A 14,732-nucleotide genomic window follows, 5' to 3' on the forward strand; every position below is an offset into this window, starting at 1 on the left:
CTGCCATGCCGTTCAGCTTGCTAGCCCTGTACGTGTTTCACGTGCCCTTCATTCACACTCAAATGAGGCCGTGGCCGGAGGGGTTAAGAAGTGGAGATGGATTTGAGAGACACTGAGTTGGTAGAATTAGCTGGACGTGGTGAGAGAGGACGAGCCTGCTCCACGTGTGGCAATAAGGAGTGCAGGTGCAGTGGCAGATGTCGGAGAGAAGGTGAGTCCGGTTTGAGGTCGCTGTGGAACATCGCATCCAAGGCCTTCTTGTGTGCTTGGCCCTCTACTGAGTACCATGGGATCTATGAAGGAAGTACCAGGCATGACCTCTGCAGAGAGGAGAATGTATGTGGCATTAGGAAATCATAGATTCCCAAGAGAAGTGGGGCAACGGAAGGATTATCACCTGGGGTAGGTTACAGAGGTGGGTTGGTAAAGATGTCCGTTAATAGCTGAATGGAATTTTCCCCACTCCATGAATGTCAGAGAAAACATTGCTTTTCATAGTTTCTGTGGCTTAAATGTTTAAACAATGGGGGAGACATTATTAGGACCTAATTTTGGGGTGCCCACAGAAAATCTCAGGAAGAGAGCTTTCATGCTCATCCCGGCTATCTCACATTAGCTCTGTCTTTCCAAGTGTCTTTTGTCACTGGGCCTCACACAATCTGGTTATGAGTCTTGAAGTTCTCTTGTGCTTGTTTTGGTCTGTATGGAAGGATGTAAGTGCTTTTCTTTCCTGCTGCTTTCAGTTTCTTCCGGAGAGTGTTGGACCAAACATGTTTTTAGGCCTCCCTGGTCTGCCTTCCTAATATGGAACGTGCTCTGGGGAGAATAAACAAGGTGGGATGCTGCTTTCCCTCCTGATGGAAGATGGATTCTAATCTCTCTCTCTTTTCCTGCGTAACTAAGTAGAATCCACCATATCAATGTCCAGCCAATTTCCAGCTCATCTGGTCCTTGTGATTCCCCCCTCCGGTTGACTTAAATGTCGCCATTGCTTTGGGCATGCAGGCTAGTGCCCGCGCTTCTGTAGCGGAGCCCCGTGGGGTTCACACGGCTGCTTGCTGTGGCTGGGTGTTACCCCTGCTCGTGCCGACACTGCTTCCCATGAAGTGCACTCCGCTGGCTAGAGCTGTCGAGGGTAGCTCTGCCGGCCACTGCGCCTTCACTGCTTGGGAAATGCTTTCCCACCGGACACTCAAAGGCTCTCACTGAAAGTTGTCTGCACCCCTTTATTAACTGCTGAAATTCTAGCACCTGTTTCAGAGCCCCTTGACTTTTGAGAACATGGCTTCTGGTAGGGAGTTGATAAGGCCCTTCCAACGGGACAAGAGGTGGAAAGAGGCCCTGTGCCCAGTGTGCTGTACCTTCCCCGGTAAGCCTGCAAAGCTCTCAGCTCTTCCGGACACTTGGTCATCTCATAAACTGGCACTAATGCATCAGGACTTTCCTCCCTCTTCCCTGGGAAGCAGAGCTCAGGCCCCTTGAGTAGAGGTTAATTGGGAGGCCCGCCGAGGTTGTAAGCAGATTCTTCGAATCTAGTTATCTTGGGCCTGAAAGTGTGACAGGGGTGGGGGCAGAGCCTCTCAATTAAACTCATGAAAGCTGTGTCTTAGGTCTTCGCCTTCGTGACAGGTCACCCGCTCATGTCCTCCAAAAATGTGCATCTCTCATGGTGGGATCTGTCTTCCTCTGATAATGTCCCAAGTTCCTTGGACTCTGGCCCGTGTAGTCCTGACCTCTATGTTAGTCTAGGTGATGCTGTATTAACAACACTCCCCCTCCCCCAACCAAAATCTCGGGGCTTCACACAGTGGCGGTTTATTTGTCACTTAGACAAAGTCTCCATCTTGCGGCTGTAGCATCTGAAGCACCTGCCTCCTCATCAGTTTCCTAGGGCTGCTGAAACAAGAGACCACAGACTAGGTGGGATAAAACAACAGAAATGTGTTCTCTTACGATTCCGGAGGCCAGAAGTCCAAAACCAAGGTGTCGTCAGGGCCAGGTCCCCCTGAAGGCTCTTGGGAATCTCCTTCCTCGTCTCCTTCCAGCTTCTCGTGGCTGCCGTCAATCCTTGGTGTTTCTTGGCTTAGAGATGCGTCCCTCCTGCCTCTGCCTCCGCCTTCACCTGGCCATCTTCCCTGTGTCTGTTTCCAAATGTCCTTCTTTTTGTAAGGACACCAGTCCTTGTCTAATGGCCCACTCTAATCCAGTGTGAGTTCATCCTAATTTGATTGCATCTGCAAAGACCCTCTTTCCAAATAAGGTCACACTCATGGGTACCGGGTATTAGGGCTTTAGCATATTTTGGGGGAGGGACACAGTAACCCATCACACACTGCAGAGTTGTGGCTGAGGCTGGCCCTTAACAGTTTCACCTCAGAAGTGATGCGTGCTCGATTTGTTCACAGTCCACTGGCCAGAACGTGGCTCCAACATAACTACAAAGGAAGCCGGTAAAAATGTCAGGGAACACGTGGGAATTTGGTGAGCATTACCTGTCTCAGGTAATGCTGAGGGGCCATTACCTGGCCCCCCTCGTTTCCTCTGATCCCAGAATGTTCTGGGGGCACTTAGGAGGTGAATATTTTCTGTAGAACGGGACATATCTATCAAAGAACAAATAGACCTGGAAAACGGCTCCAAGAAAAGAAAGAAAATAGTTTATATAATCTGTAAAGCTATCCCATTTTTGTTTACTTCTCCAGTTCGTCTTAATCCAGAAAGTGCAAAACGGTGGTCAACAAGTTGGATCTAGTCCATAGATGTTTTGTGTGTGGCCCACACAATGTTTAAGAAATGTGAACAAACGTCTAGATATCTTTCCCTGAATAGCTGAAACACATGACGTCTGGCCCCATGCTTCCACAGAAAGCCAGTGATAAGGAAAATAGCCAATAAGGCCTGCTCCCTGTCGACAGCCCCACCTCTGCAGTTTGCAATTTGTCTTTGCTTTTACCACTGGTTTTGTATAGTAGATATTTTTTTCCTTATATTTGGCTCTTTGTATAATCATTTACTCTACCTAATAGGCCCCGGCAGGCATTTGTGTTTGGGACCTCAATTTTGAGTAAGTATAGCCATCTGTAGAGGAAAACTCCTCCTTCTGTGTTTCCCTTACCCTCATGCTACTACCATACTCCCTACACTTCTGATACCAGGTGTGTGGGTTTTCCACACATTATGCAATTCTGTGACACCAGCTGGCTGTCCTACAATTCAACTCAATTCTGACACTGTCTACCTGGAGATAACATCAGATCCCACAGGTTAAGGGCTCGGTCCCACAAAACTGCTCCCCGCCCCCACACACGTGCAACTTCAGATGTCAGCTGCAAGTCCAAGTTGTTACCTGTGCTTCTGACTGACTGGCTATAAATTGGAGGTTTCCACAAACCCCTCTTGGAGTTCGATGAATTTGCTAGAGCAGTTCACGGAACTCAGTGAAACAATTACTTGCTAGATTTACTATGAAAGGGTGTAGCTTGGGAACAGCCAGATGGAAGAGGTGTACAGGCGAAGTATGGGAAGGGGCATGGAGCTTCCACGCCCTCTCCCAGTGCCTCTCCCCACATTTCCAGGTGTTCACCAACCCAGAAGCTCTCTGAACCCCGTTGTTCAGGGATTCTTATGGAGTCTTCAGTACTGAGGCATGCTTGATGAAATTGATTGGCCATTGGTGACTGAACTCAATTTCCAGCCCCTTCACCCCCACGTCAAGGGGTGCGGCTGAAAGTTCCAACCCTCTAATCACATGAGTGGTGGTTCTCCAGGCAGCCAGTCTCCATCCTCAGGTTACCTAGGAGTTTTCCAAAAGTCCCCTCATTAACATAAACTTGGTTGTGGTGGAAAGGGGCTTGACGCCCATTTCACTTTTATGGCTCTTAAGCATTTCAGGAACTGAGGACAAGAGGCCAAATAGTATAACTAAGAGGCCCCATGTGGCTCTCATATAAGAAATTACAAGAGTTTTAGGAGCTCTGTGCAAGGAACAGTGAACAATTTCTTATTTCTTACTATTTTATATTTTTTTATTGTAAATCACAATATCACACCATCTGCAGTATTTGTGATTTAAGGTGGACAGTTGACGAAGGCCTGGAAATATTTATAATGGTTATAGGGGGATAAATATTTGCAGTAAAATATTTGCAATTGGTATATTTGCAAAATTTTAAATATAGTCAGAATAATGCATGTTGACTCAAGTAAGTTCTTTCTGATCTAGCCTTGTGCCTTTTCTCCCCTTTATAGACCATTAGAACGATCCAGTGAAGATGTGGATATAATCTTCACGCGGCTGAAAGAAGTTAAAGCTTTTGAGAAATTTCACCCAAATCTCCTTCATCAGATTTGTTTATGTGGTTATTATGAGAATCTGGAAAAAGGAATAACATGTAAGAAATGCAACTCCAGTGGTGTGTTTTCATGTATAAGTTTGTGCTCATCTGTGGTTACCCTGTGGGGATGGATAGCAAATGGGGTATCTATGTGCCAAATATTTGAGCTTCAGTCAAAGATATGAGGTTGACATTTCCCTCTCCTTTATTTATTCAGTTCCATGTAGGCATTTCCTTAACTCCTTCATCCACAGCATGTAAATGGTTCTTCCAGGGCAGCCTACTTTCCAGATGGAGCTGGAAGGATGTACTGATTTATACATTCAGCAGTATCCTTAGAAATTCTAAAATATAATTATTTTCTGTAACCCAAGAAATATGGGAGCCAGCAGGATATTAAACAAGATAAAAGGTCTCTTAACTAATGATAATAGTAATTTAAAAACTTAAAGCATAGCTGATTTTACAATAGCAATGTTTCAAATTAACCTCAGTGATAATGTCTATTCCAGATGTGACCAAAGGGGTAGGGAGAGTAAAATGATAGGGTAACAGCTGCATTAAAAAAAACCAAGTCTTTTCTTATTAAGAAAGTAGTGCTATTCTATTTGTTGGGATGCTTTATATGGCAGTAACAGAAAACTCCCATCCAGCTGGCTTGAGTAATAACTCATACAAAGGGGGAAGATCAATTACTCATGTGTAAGCAGTGCTGAGGAAGGATGGCTTCAGGGTTGGTTGATTGAGTGGCTCAATGACATTATTAAGGTCCCAGGTTCCTCCCATCTTTTTTGTTGGTTTATTTGTTTTTGCTCTGCATCCTCAGGTGTTGGCACTTGTACTCAGATTTGTCCCAAATAGTTCTGATACAACTAACTACAGCAGTTGGAGGCATTGTGTGCTGATACACAACATTCCTGCTGAAGGACTATTTCTTGTCTCTTTTTCAGAATCCCCCAGCAGACTTCCTGTATTGTTTCATTGGCCAGAATTGCATCATGTGCCCATCTTTAAACCAATCACTGGCAGAGATCATGGAATCACCAGGGCTGATTTAGACCAATCATGGTTACCCCAGTGGCGCTAGGGAAGAAATACGTTCTTAGAATTCGACCCATTAGAGTAGGGTGGGAACTTGTATCAAATCCATGTTCAGTTAAACAGGAGGAAGGGAGGGCGTGATTCTGAGTGGGAACCTATCAGGATCTGTCACAACATCACTGTAGAAAATTTAGAAGACAAAATAAAAATCACCTACAATCCCCAAATCCAGAGATTGACATTCACATTTTGTGTGAATGTTTTCTTCAAGATGTTTTCCCATATGCACACATGCAAAAACATAGTCATACTTCTATTAAAAAAAATCATCCACACATACGGTTTTCAAACCAATATTTTTATTCTTACTGATAGCGGGAACTTCCTTCTTTTAGAGCTGAGACTCTGTTTTCTATTTCTTAAGGCCATTTTCAAAATGAATCTTCTGTGATGTGTAATATGAATTTGATTGGCAGATGATAATGTCTTTGGGGGCCAAGAAGTTCATGAAAGGCAAAGCCCTAACTCTAAAATAAGTCCCTTACAAAGGCTAGAGTTACTCGAGAGGCCAGCTATAAACTCAGCCATCCCCCATCTTAAGCTTATCATTGCACTTGGTAGGATGCTATTGTTGTTCTTGCCTTTCCACAGCATGTCTCAGTCAGAGAGCTTAGAACAGCTCGTCGTCATTAATTATGGCTCCCAGAAGCTTCCTCGTACGCACTGAGCACTAGCCTTGTCAGAACGTAACTGTCCCACTGAGTTGTCATGTGATTTTTCATTGAGCCACTTGACTTCTGACTCTGTGAGAAGAATTTTAAAATATCAGATCATTCCATCTAGTTATTTAGCTAGGATATTTCAAAGGATAGTTGGGTCTGTATGAGATTTTTGAACCGGTGTTTCAGAATGACTTTCCAAACTACTGGTCTTAACATGGATATGAGAACTAAGGTTCTCTTTAAATAACTAAATGTTTTCTCTCTGAGATTACAAAAGTAAAGCAAAATTAAGTTCAGAAATTTCTGATGAGAATCATTTCCAGAGAGCAGTTAACTCGTAATGCCTAAAAGCAGTGAATTTATAAAATAAACAAGAAGATGGACAATGAAAAGACAGTAGTTAAAGATTTTAAAACAGATTTTATTTTTCTTAATCAGCCATTGGTTAGCTTAAAAGGAGACATTCTATTCTAGAAAGCATGTTGCTTTTAATATACATAGATTTGGGAAATTGGGGTGGTGAGCTAGTTTTGTTGAGTCCCATAGTCTTATTAACACGTACCCCATCTAGAGTAATAATTTTCCAAGAATCACAATACAGTGAAGTATATTTAAGATAAATTACAGAGCATACCAGTCAATTCTTCTTACATTCAAAGGATCTTATAGCATTTAGGGTTATCATCCCTCATTGCTGCTCTGTAAATCTGAAAGAGTTCTGTTTAATAGAGTTCTACTTCATGGAACGTTGAATAAAGGGGATATAGCTTTGTTGATAGAAGAGGGAAAGAAAAGTTTGGCCTGTTCTGGTGGGAACAGATAGAGGAAGGTCGCTAAGCTCATCTAGGTCCAAGTTAGGCTCACAATACCCAGTGAGAAGCTATCAGGTTACGTGGTGAAACCAACTCACATCTGGTCTACTTACGTGGCTGTTTCTTTTCCAGTATTTCGCCAGGGTGATATTGGAACCAACTGGTATGCTGTCCTGGCAGGGTCTTTGGATGTTAAAGTTTCTGAGACCAGCAGTCACCAGGTAAGATACCTTATTCTTTTTTTTTTGTCTTAAAGTAAGAGTTATTACTTTCAAACGATACATTATCTCTCGGTCTTGGATGCCATCAAAATTACATTTTCCAAGCCACTTCCTCTTTCCCACAGTAAGGAGTTCAGCAAGTATGTGTTGAGTTCCCTTATTAAGTTACTCAAGAAACATATATAGTGAATGTCTTCCGTGATTTGAGTGTGGCGCCGGGTGTGGGAACATGAAATGCAGGAGCACATGGGCTGTTCTCCAGGAGCTTGCTCTCTATTTGGAAAATGCAACAAGTCCATTGCAGCGAGAAACTTCAGTTACGTAAGGTGAAATGTGAGAAAGGGGAAGGAGAAGCAAGTCTTCCGAGGTTTGTCCTTAGATCCTCCTCCGTCTGGTTTCCTGACTTTTCTCCGTCCTAGAAGTGATCCCCTTGTCGGCCTTTTAAGAGCTCCAGCAATGCAGGGGAAACGTGGTCGGTGCAGTCCCCCAAATATCCCTCACTTTTTCTCTACCTCAACTTGTCAAGTGTGGGAGGGCCAGTAATACTTTTTTTCCTAAAGTGCAGCACAGGCTTCCTTTATCCTAATCAGTCACCTCTGAGGAGCTTGGCATCCTGGTAGATAAAACTCATATTCTTCTTGCCCTCCATCCCATAATATTTGTGAATTTAAAATTGGACCCTGGGCTTCCCTGGTGGCGCAGTGGTTGAGAGTCCGCCTGCCGATGCAGGGGACGCGGGTTCGTGCCCCGGTCCGGGAAGATCCCACATGCCGTGGAACGGCTGGGCCCGTGAGCCATGGCCGCTGAGCCTGCGCGTCCGGAGCCTGTGCTCCGCAACGGGAGAGGCCACAACAGTGAGAGGCCCGCGTACTGCAAAAAAAAAAAAAAAAGAAAATTGTACCCAGAGTCTCCTTTCATATCTGCAGTGACTTTTGCTCCGTCATTATTCCATGTGGCCTAAATGTGCAGAACCTTCCTACTTAGAGCCAAGAACCTCTCATCTCAAAAGGACACCCCTCTAGAGGATACGGTCAAGCTTCACTACGAGAATGTTCCAAGTTTATATTCACATATTCAGGATTCAGATAAAAACTGAAGGAAGAGAATTGGCTAACTACAGAATCAGAAAGAAATATCAAGGAACATCAAAGAATCAGTTAAAGGGACAAATAACCTCCAGCCAAGTACCATGTTTAAGACAGTGCTTCTGAGCCTTCTCCAGATGTGGCACACTTCGAATGTGAGAAACATCATGACGTCCTCAACTTGAGGTTTAAATTTTGTAGGAACCTGTGTTTGTGTTGGAGTCGTGGGCGGTTACCATCTAACGAGCGGATGGTCGGTAAGTGGACATTTGAAGTGTGGAGTATAGGTGCCTGTGTTCCACCCATTGTCATGGAGGCTTAGGACCTCAGGCCAGTGCCCAAGTTCTACTTAACCAATAGTGTACCTTTTCTATGCAGCAGTGCATCAAAAGTTCCATGAGAAACTGCCCGGAATCTGTGCCCGCTAGCCTCAGTGGTACTGTCCCTCTCCCCTCTCTCACAGGGCCAGTTTCCTCTTGGATTTCAGAGCGGCCCAACGGGGGAGGTGGGTTTTGATTCTTGTAAGCTGCCTCCGTTTCCCAGTGGGACCGAGGACAGCTAGCAATTCTTGGGTATTTGTTATGTGCTAGGCAGTGTTCTCAGCACTTAATAGGTGTTTACTCCTTTAATCCTCACAATAACCCTATGAGGTAGGTCACGTTACTGCTTCATTTTACAGATGAGGAAACTGAGGCCTCAAGGGATTAACTAACTTGCTCCAAGTAACATATCTAGAAATTAGGGGAACCAAGATTAAAACCCAAGGACTTAGGCACCTGAACATACGCTCTTAGCCAACACTCTGTACTCTTTGACTCCGAAGAAACATGATGAAGCGTGCGATTCCCCTCTCTCGGCTACTTCTCATCCTTTCAGGTCACCCCATGTCCTGCATCTCTGCACACCTTTTCCCCGCAGACTGCTGTCCTGGCGGGTCCCCTCCGGCTCTCGTGGCTCACAGCTGCCCCTGCTGCTTCCCTTCACCCGGTCGCACCTCCGTGGATGTGCAGAGGGGACAGGACCTAGAAGAGGATGATTTTCCTTCCTCCTCTGCATGGTCCTGAATGAGTAATGATGGTGTGGGTGGAAAGTTGAAAAGAGAAAGGTGAGGAAAGAGAGGAAAGGGAAGGAAGATGCGAATTAAGGAGGAGAAAGGTGAGAAGGCAAGAAATATAAGCAAGAGAGATGAGGAAAGAATTTTAAAAAGCAGAGCAGATGTTCCTAAGGGATGATAAATAGCATCAGCAGTGACGTGCTGACACCTCAGATGTTAAAAGCTGGCACGAGATTTTGATGGTATTAGAATAGTATTTGGCCAGGGGCTGCTGGAGTGTTACCCTGGACCAATTATCTCTCACCATGGGCTGCCAGCCAAGAATAGCTGAGCAACACTTTGTTATTAGCTGTGGGTTTTTAAAAAATTTTAGTAAATTTTTAACTTTAGATTTTAGCTGTGTTTTTTTTTTTTTTTTTTTTGCGGTACGCGGGCCTCTCACTGTTGTGGCCTCTCCCGTTGCGGAGCACAGGCTCCGGACGCGCAGGCTCAGCGGCCATGGCTCACGGGCCCAGCCGCTCCGCGGCATGCGGGATCTTCCCGGACCGGGGCATGAGCCCGTGTCCCCTGCATCGGCAGGCGGACTCTCAACCACTGCGCCACCAGGGAAGCCCCCAGATTTTAGCTGTGGTTTTGACCTCAGCCCCAATGCAGAGAAGTTTCCTGAGCTGGGTTTGCTCTTCTCTTACTTTGTCAGGAATTAGTTTTATACCAAAGCTGGCTTATTGCCTCCTCTGTGTACTTCACAGAGTCCAGCCATAATGTCCAACCAGAGTTTTCTGAATTGATTTGGAGAGTCACTAAGAAACAAGGAAAACACATTGACCTCTACATCCTCCAGCCCTCCCAAGAGTAGCCTGAGACAGACAGTGATCCTAGCCTTCTAGCCAGCTCTGATGGGCGAGACAGGGTTCCAGCCACAAGGAGGGAAGAAGCTAAGGAGGATGAGTGAGATGGCTGAATCTTCTCTCGTGGCAAGTTGCTCAAAGGGGAGAAACAAAAAAAAAACCCATTTCTAGCTGCTCTAGCCTTGTAATGGACTCTGGTCTCTGCCCACTAGTGATGTGGCCACATCAGGTCTATGGGTTAGCCAATCAGAGTAGCATCCTATGTAAGTGAGGGTTTGCCAACAGGGTGCCAACAGGATGCCAAGCAATGCCAACAGGAGATAGATAGATAGAAAGATAGATAGATAGAAAGATATGTAGGAAGATAGATAGATGGATAGATAGATAAATAGATAGATAGATAGAGACAGATATTTCTTTTAAGGAATTGGTTTATGTGATTGTGGGGACTGCCAAGTTTGAAATCTTCAGGGCAACTGGCAGGCTGGAGTTTCAGGTGAAAGTTGATGCTGCAGTCTTGAGTCTAAAAGCTGGAAAGAAACTCAGGCAGAATTTCTATGTTGCATTGTGGAAGCAGAATTTCTTCTTTGGGAAACCTCAAGGGAGACGTATGTGCTCTCAAGGCCTTCAACTGATTAGATGAGGCCCACCCACATTATGGCAGGTAATCTGCTTTACTTAAAGCCTACTGATTGCAAATGTTAATCACATCTAAAAAAATACTTTTATAGCAAAATATAGACTGTTTGACTGAACAACTGATTACCATAGTTTAGCCAAGTTGACACACAAAATTAACCATCCTAATACCCCTATCATGGGGAGCAAAATGAGATTGGGCAATGGGCCATGGGAGGAGACGCAAGAAAAGACCTGGAATTCCTAGAGACCAGCAACAGCATTGCTAAGTGCCTTCACGTGTCACACTGTGTGAGGGGTTCCGTGGTTATTAACTGTCTTTATCTTTAGTTATTCATGTCCTATTTTACAGGGGCTTGAAAACAAGGCTCAGAGACCTTAGGTATAACTTTCCTGGGGCCACACGTATGTACGTGGCTAAATTAAGAATTGAATTCACTCGACATTTCAAAATGAAGCTTACTGGGTTTTACAATAATTCTGTGTTTGGTAAAGGAAGATACATTTCTGTGGCTTATAGAAACATTTTGGATACCTCCTAGATGCTTAACAAATACCTGTTGGAATGTGAGCAACTCTCTAATTTTGTTTACTTCCTGATGTCAAGGTTTTTTTCCAATTTCTTTCACTTAGTAAGTCGCCATGCATCATATGAAACCTCATGCAGCAGTATTAATATTTTTGTAGGAAAAAGAACCCACTGCAAGTCGTCACAGTTTTCTGGCTAATGACTACGTTGACCGTTGTCTGCCCAGAGGAGTTGTTAATGTCCGCCACTAAGTAGATAGAGCAGAGTCCTTACTGATCTCCGAATGACTGTTTTATGAGGCCACATTTTTTAAAATTTGTATTAAATCTGTGGGTTTGTTTTCCCCCTGTGTATGTAAAGAAAGTTTGGTTACATTGTGCAGTCTTTGCTGGGACTAACTTTATCTGCATATTTTTGGTCTCTGCGGACCAAAAATGTCAGTGCTGGAAAATTCCTGGACAGTGGCTTTAGAGGTACATGGCTATAAAAGAGAAGTATTTCCTTCTTTTTACTGCTTGACTTAGCAAAATAAACTCATTTTAGTTTTATAAAATGCAGGCAAGAAAAAAAAAAAGAATTGAATTCACATCTGACACACTCCAAATTTCATGTTCTTCCTGCTGTTCACACACGAAAAAAGGTGGGCAGGGGGCAGTGAAAGAAAAGGAAGAAGAGTTAAAAGAGACTAAGAGAGAATTAAGGAAAGAAATGAGGTAACAGCAAAGAGTCAAATCTTCAAAAGTGGTTAGGGCAGTTTCTTGCTAGCCTGCCCCTCCATTTCCTTTCCTCGAGTCTCACCCTGCCCTGCATGCCTCTCTTCTCATCTGAGAGTCAGAAGTCAGAGGAGATGGTGGTGATGAACTGCCAACCTCATCTCTGAGTTGCGGCTCCTCAGTAGGGTTTTAGCTGAGCCGGAATGGTGAGATAAGGGCAGGAATGGCTAATGGTAACCGGGCGCCCACTAGAGGCAGCTTTGTGCAAAGCACTTTACAAGTTTTATTTCACTGGCTACTCCCTACAGCGCCTTCCCCATTCAGTGCTATTATTAGTCTCATTTTACAGGTTACACGGCCATTAGGTGTCAGAGCCAGTTCTTTGTGATCCTAGGGCTCACGTTCTTGACCCTCAGGGTTGTACAGGTGCCATCCGGAGGGTGGGAAGGGGAAGGGATAAAGGGAGGGCTGAGCAGTTCAGCAGTGACGAGTGTGCAGAGAAGCGGCTTTTCCCCTGCAGCTCCTGCAGCCACCCTCCTGCATTTCCGATTCCAGCTCAGAACTCAGAGCTCCACGCCTCACCTCCAAGCCCCCCCTGAGGCGTGCTGCTGGGGAAGGCCCGCTTCTCACCCTCTGCTGGGCTGCCCCTGGCATGTGGGCCCTCCTGCACCACCTTTCAGGCCTGGACGCGCACAGTGAAATGAGCGTGGCCCATCCCTTCAAAGGGTTTCTAGGTCAGAGGGTGGGAGAGGCGTTGATGGGATGTGAAGGGGGTTGAGAGAAAAGGAGGAGCCTGACTTGGATGATGAGGTGGGCGGTGATGCCACTGACTGAAATAAGAAACACGTGAGGAAGAAAACCCTTCACAGATTCCGGTACAGTATTTTTATGGCACACATTTATTAGGTACTATTGATTTGGGGGGAATGTCTTCTGAAAAAAAACACCCTATTTCTTATGTATGATAGGAAGATATAACTATAACTTCAAGAATACACAGAGCAGAAGTATCTTATCTGCCTCATAAATTCATGTTACTTTCCTGCCTGTTTCAATATGTTACTTCTTCTCCCTTCCCATCATTCCTCTATACTTTTCTGCTCACCAGAGTAAGAAAACTCACTTCTTGCTCTCTGTATGATCGGTTTGGCAGGTTCTTCTCGAATTCTTTGGACCTCCCGTGGAGGGTCACCCTTATTTCTCATTGGCCATACACTGCGAGCAGAGTAGTGTTAAATCTCATCATGCGGAAAGCATTTCACTTGCACTCTTTTGTTTGAGCCGCTCTGTTAGGTCGACCCAGCTGTGTTGCATCTTGCTTAGGTCACAGGTGAATGAGTTGCCCACTCAGGAGGACACAGTGGTAGCCCATAGAGCTGGAAGTCACCTGACTTCCTTACCCAATCCGGTGCTCTGCCCGAGCCACGCTGAGGTTAGCCGCACGAGGGACCATCTGCCTGGGGAGGAGGCTACGGGTACAAAGGGCGTTTGCTCCCAGGTGCTGCCAGTACGCACGCATGGTGGTCACGGCGGTGTGTGGCGCCTTCTTCATGCCCTGGGGTCACGCCGATGCCCAACGTTATAACAAAGAAAGCCCTTGATTCCGCATTTGGGAGAAGGAGGAAAACAGAAACACGCCGGTAGGTAGTAATATAATCTTCAGGCCCTTTCCTGGCATGGGAGGGCGGAGGGGAAAAGCCATGGGGCTGCGGGCAGCCAGATGGCTCGCCTCCTGGTCTTGTTTGGGGTCAGCCCGCCCAGTCAGTTTAGAAACACAACGTGTGCCAGCCGGGGAGGCACGACCTGGCGTGCTGATGCTGCCCCGCCTTGTGTCCGCTCCTGGCTCGGGACCGGAACCCTGGGGTACAGGAGCCTGCCGCGCGCTGGCTGGGACCAGCTTCTCTGCCTCTCACGCAGTTAGGCCTACGCTCTGCTTCCCCGCCTTCTCTTCACCTGAGTCTCCCCAGTCCAAGGCCTCGAGCGCGGACCGGGGTAGGGGAGAGACAAAAGCCTCCGGATGAGGAGAGGGACGTGGGCCGTACCTCCCCGAGACCCTCCCCGAGGAGCTGGTGCCACGGTGCATTCGTTTCTTGCGTTACAGCCTTGAAACCAGGGGTGTGCTAAGAACTCTGGGAAGTACACGGATTATTCCATTCCTGTTATTATGGCGAACTTTTATTAGAGACCGTCCTTGGAAATGTCTTCCTGTGATTTATATTGATCCCACTACTCCGTAAAACAAAACCTACTTGGGAAGTGCTCCTGCCCCTGTGTCCCTGTGCGGCTGTCAGAGGCCCCTCTCCCAGCCGCCCAGCCGTTTTCCTGCCTGGCCGTGCGTTGTCTTACCCCCTGAAACTGAGAATGCCCAGCAAGGGGCCCTGCCCACGGACTGCCTCAGTCTCCCCGAGTGTCCCAGCCTGGCTCACGTGCTCGTGTAGCACAGATGCTGCTGGGGATATATCCTCCAGTTCCCAGCGAGACCTGTCCCCACCCTCGGTTTCTTACCTGAGCCTGAGCAGGACGCGCAGGCCTTCAGATGCCCACAGCTGAACTCGAGTGCTCGAGAAGCCGCCTGTCTCCGGTGCCTAATTAACTTAACGGGCTGAAAGCCAGAGGCTTTGCATTCCCACTGGAATGAATAAAATCAATACTATGGGTGGACTTTTTCATGTTTAAGTGGATTTCAGGTTAGGAGTGAGCATTGGAACAAGTTATAAAACAAATATGAAGCTTA

The 14,732-nt window shown here is 46.0% G+C and overlaps 1 protein-coding gene across 1 annotated transcript in view; it reads left to right on the forward strand.

Moving 5' to 3' along the window:
* RAPGEF4 (Rap guanine nucleotide exchange factor 4) overlaps positions 1 to 14,732 on the forward strand; it is a 319,624-nt gene that overhangs the window by 52,731 nt on the left and 252,161 nt on the right. The window contains 2 exon segments of the mRNA XM_082841163.1: positions 4,249 to 4,391; positions 7,042 to 7,130. Of these exon segments, the coding sequence (XP_082697289.1) occupies positions 4,249 to 4,391; positions 7,042 to 7,130 (232 nt within the window).

The sequence above is a fragment of the Leucopleurus acutus genome (genome assembly GCF_964270905.1).
Source record: "Leucopleurus acutus genome assembly, chromosome: 6".
NCBI lineage: Eukaryota > Metazoa > Chordata > Mammalia > Artiodactyla > Delphinidae > Leucopleurus > Leucopleurus acutus.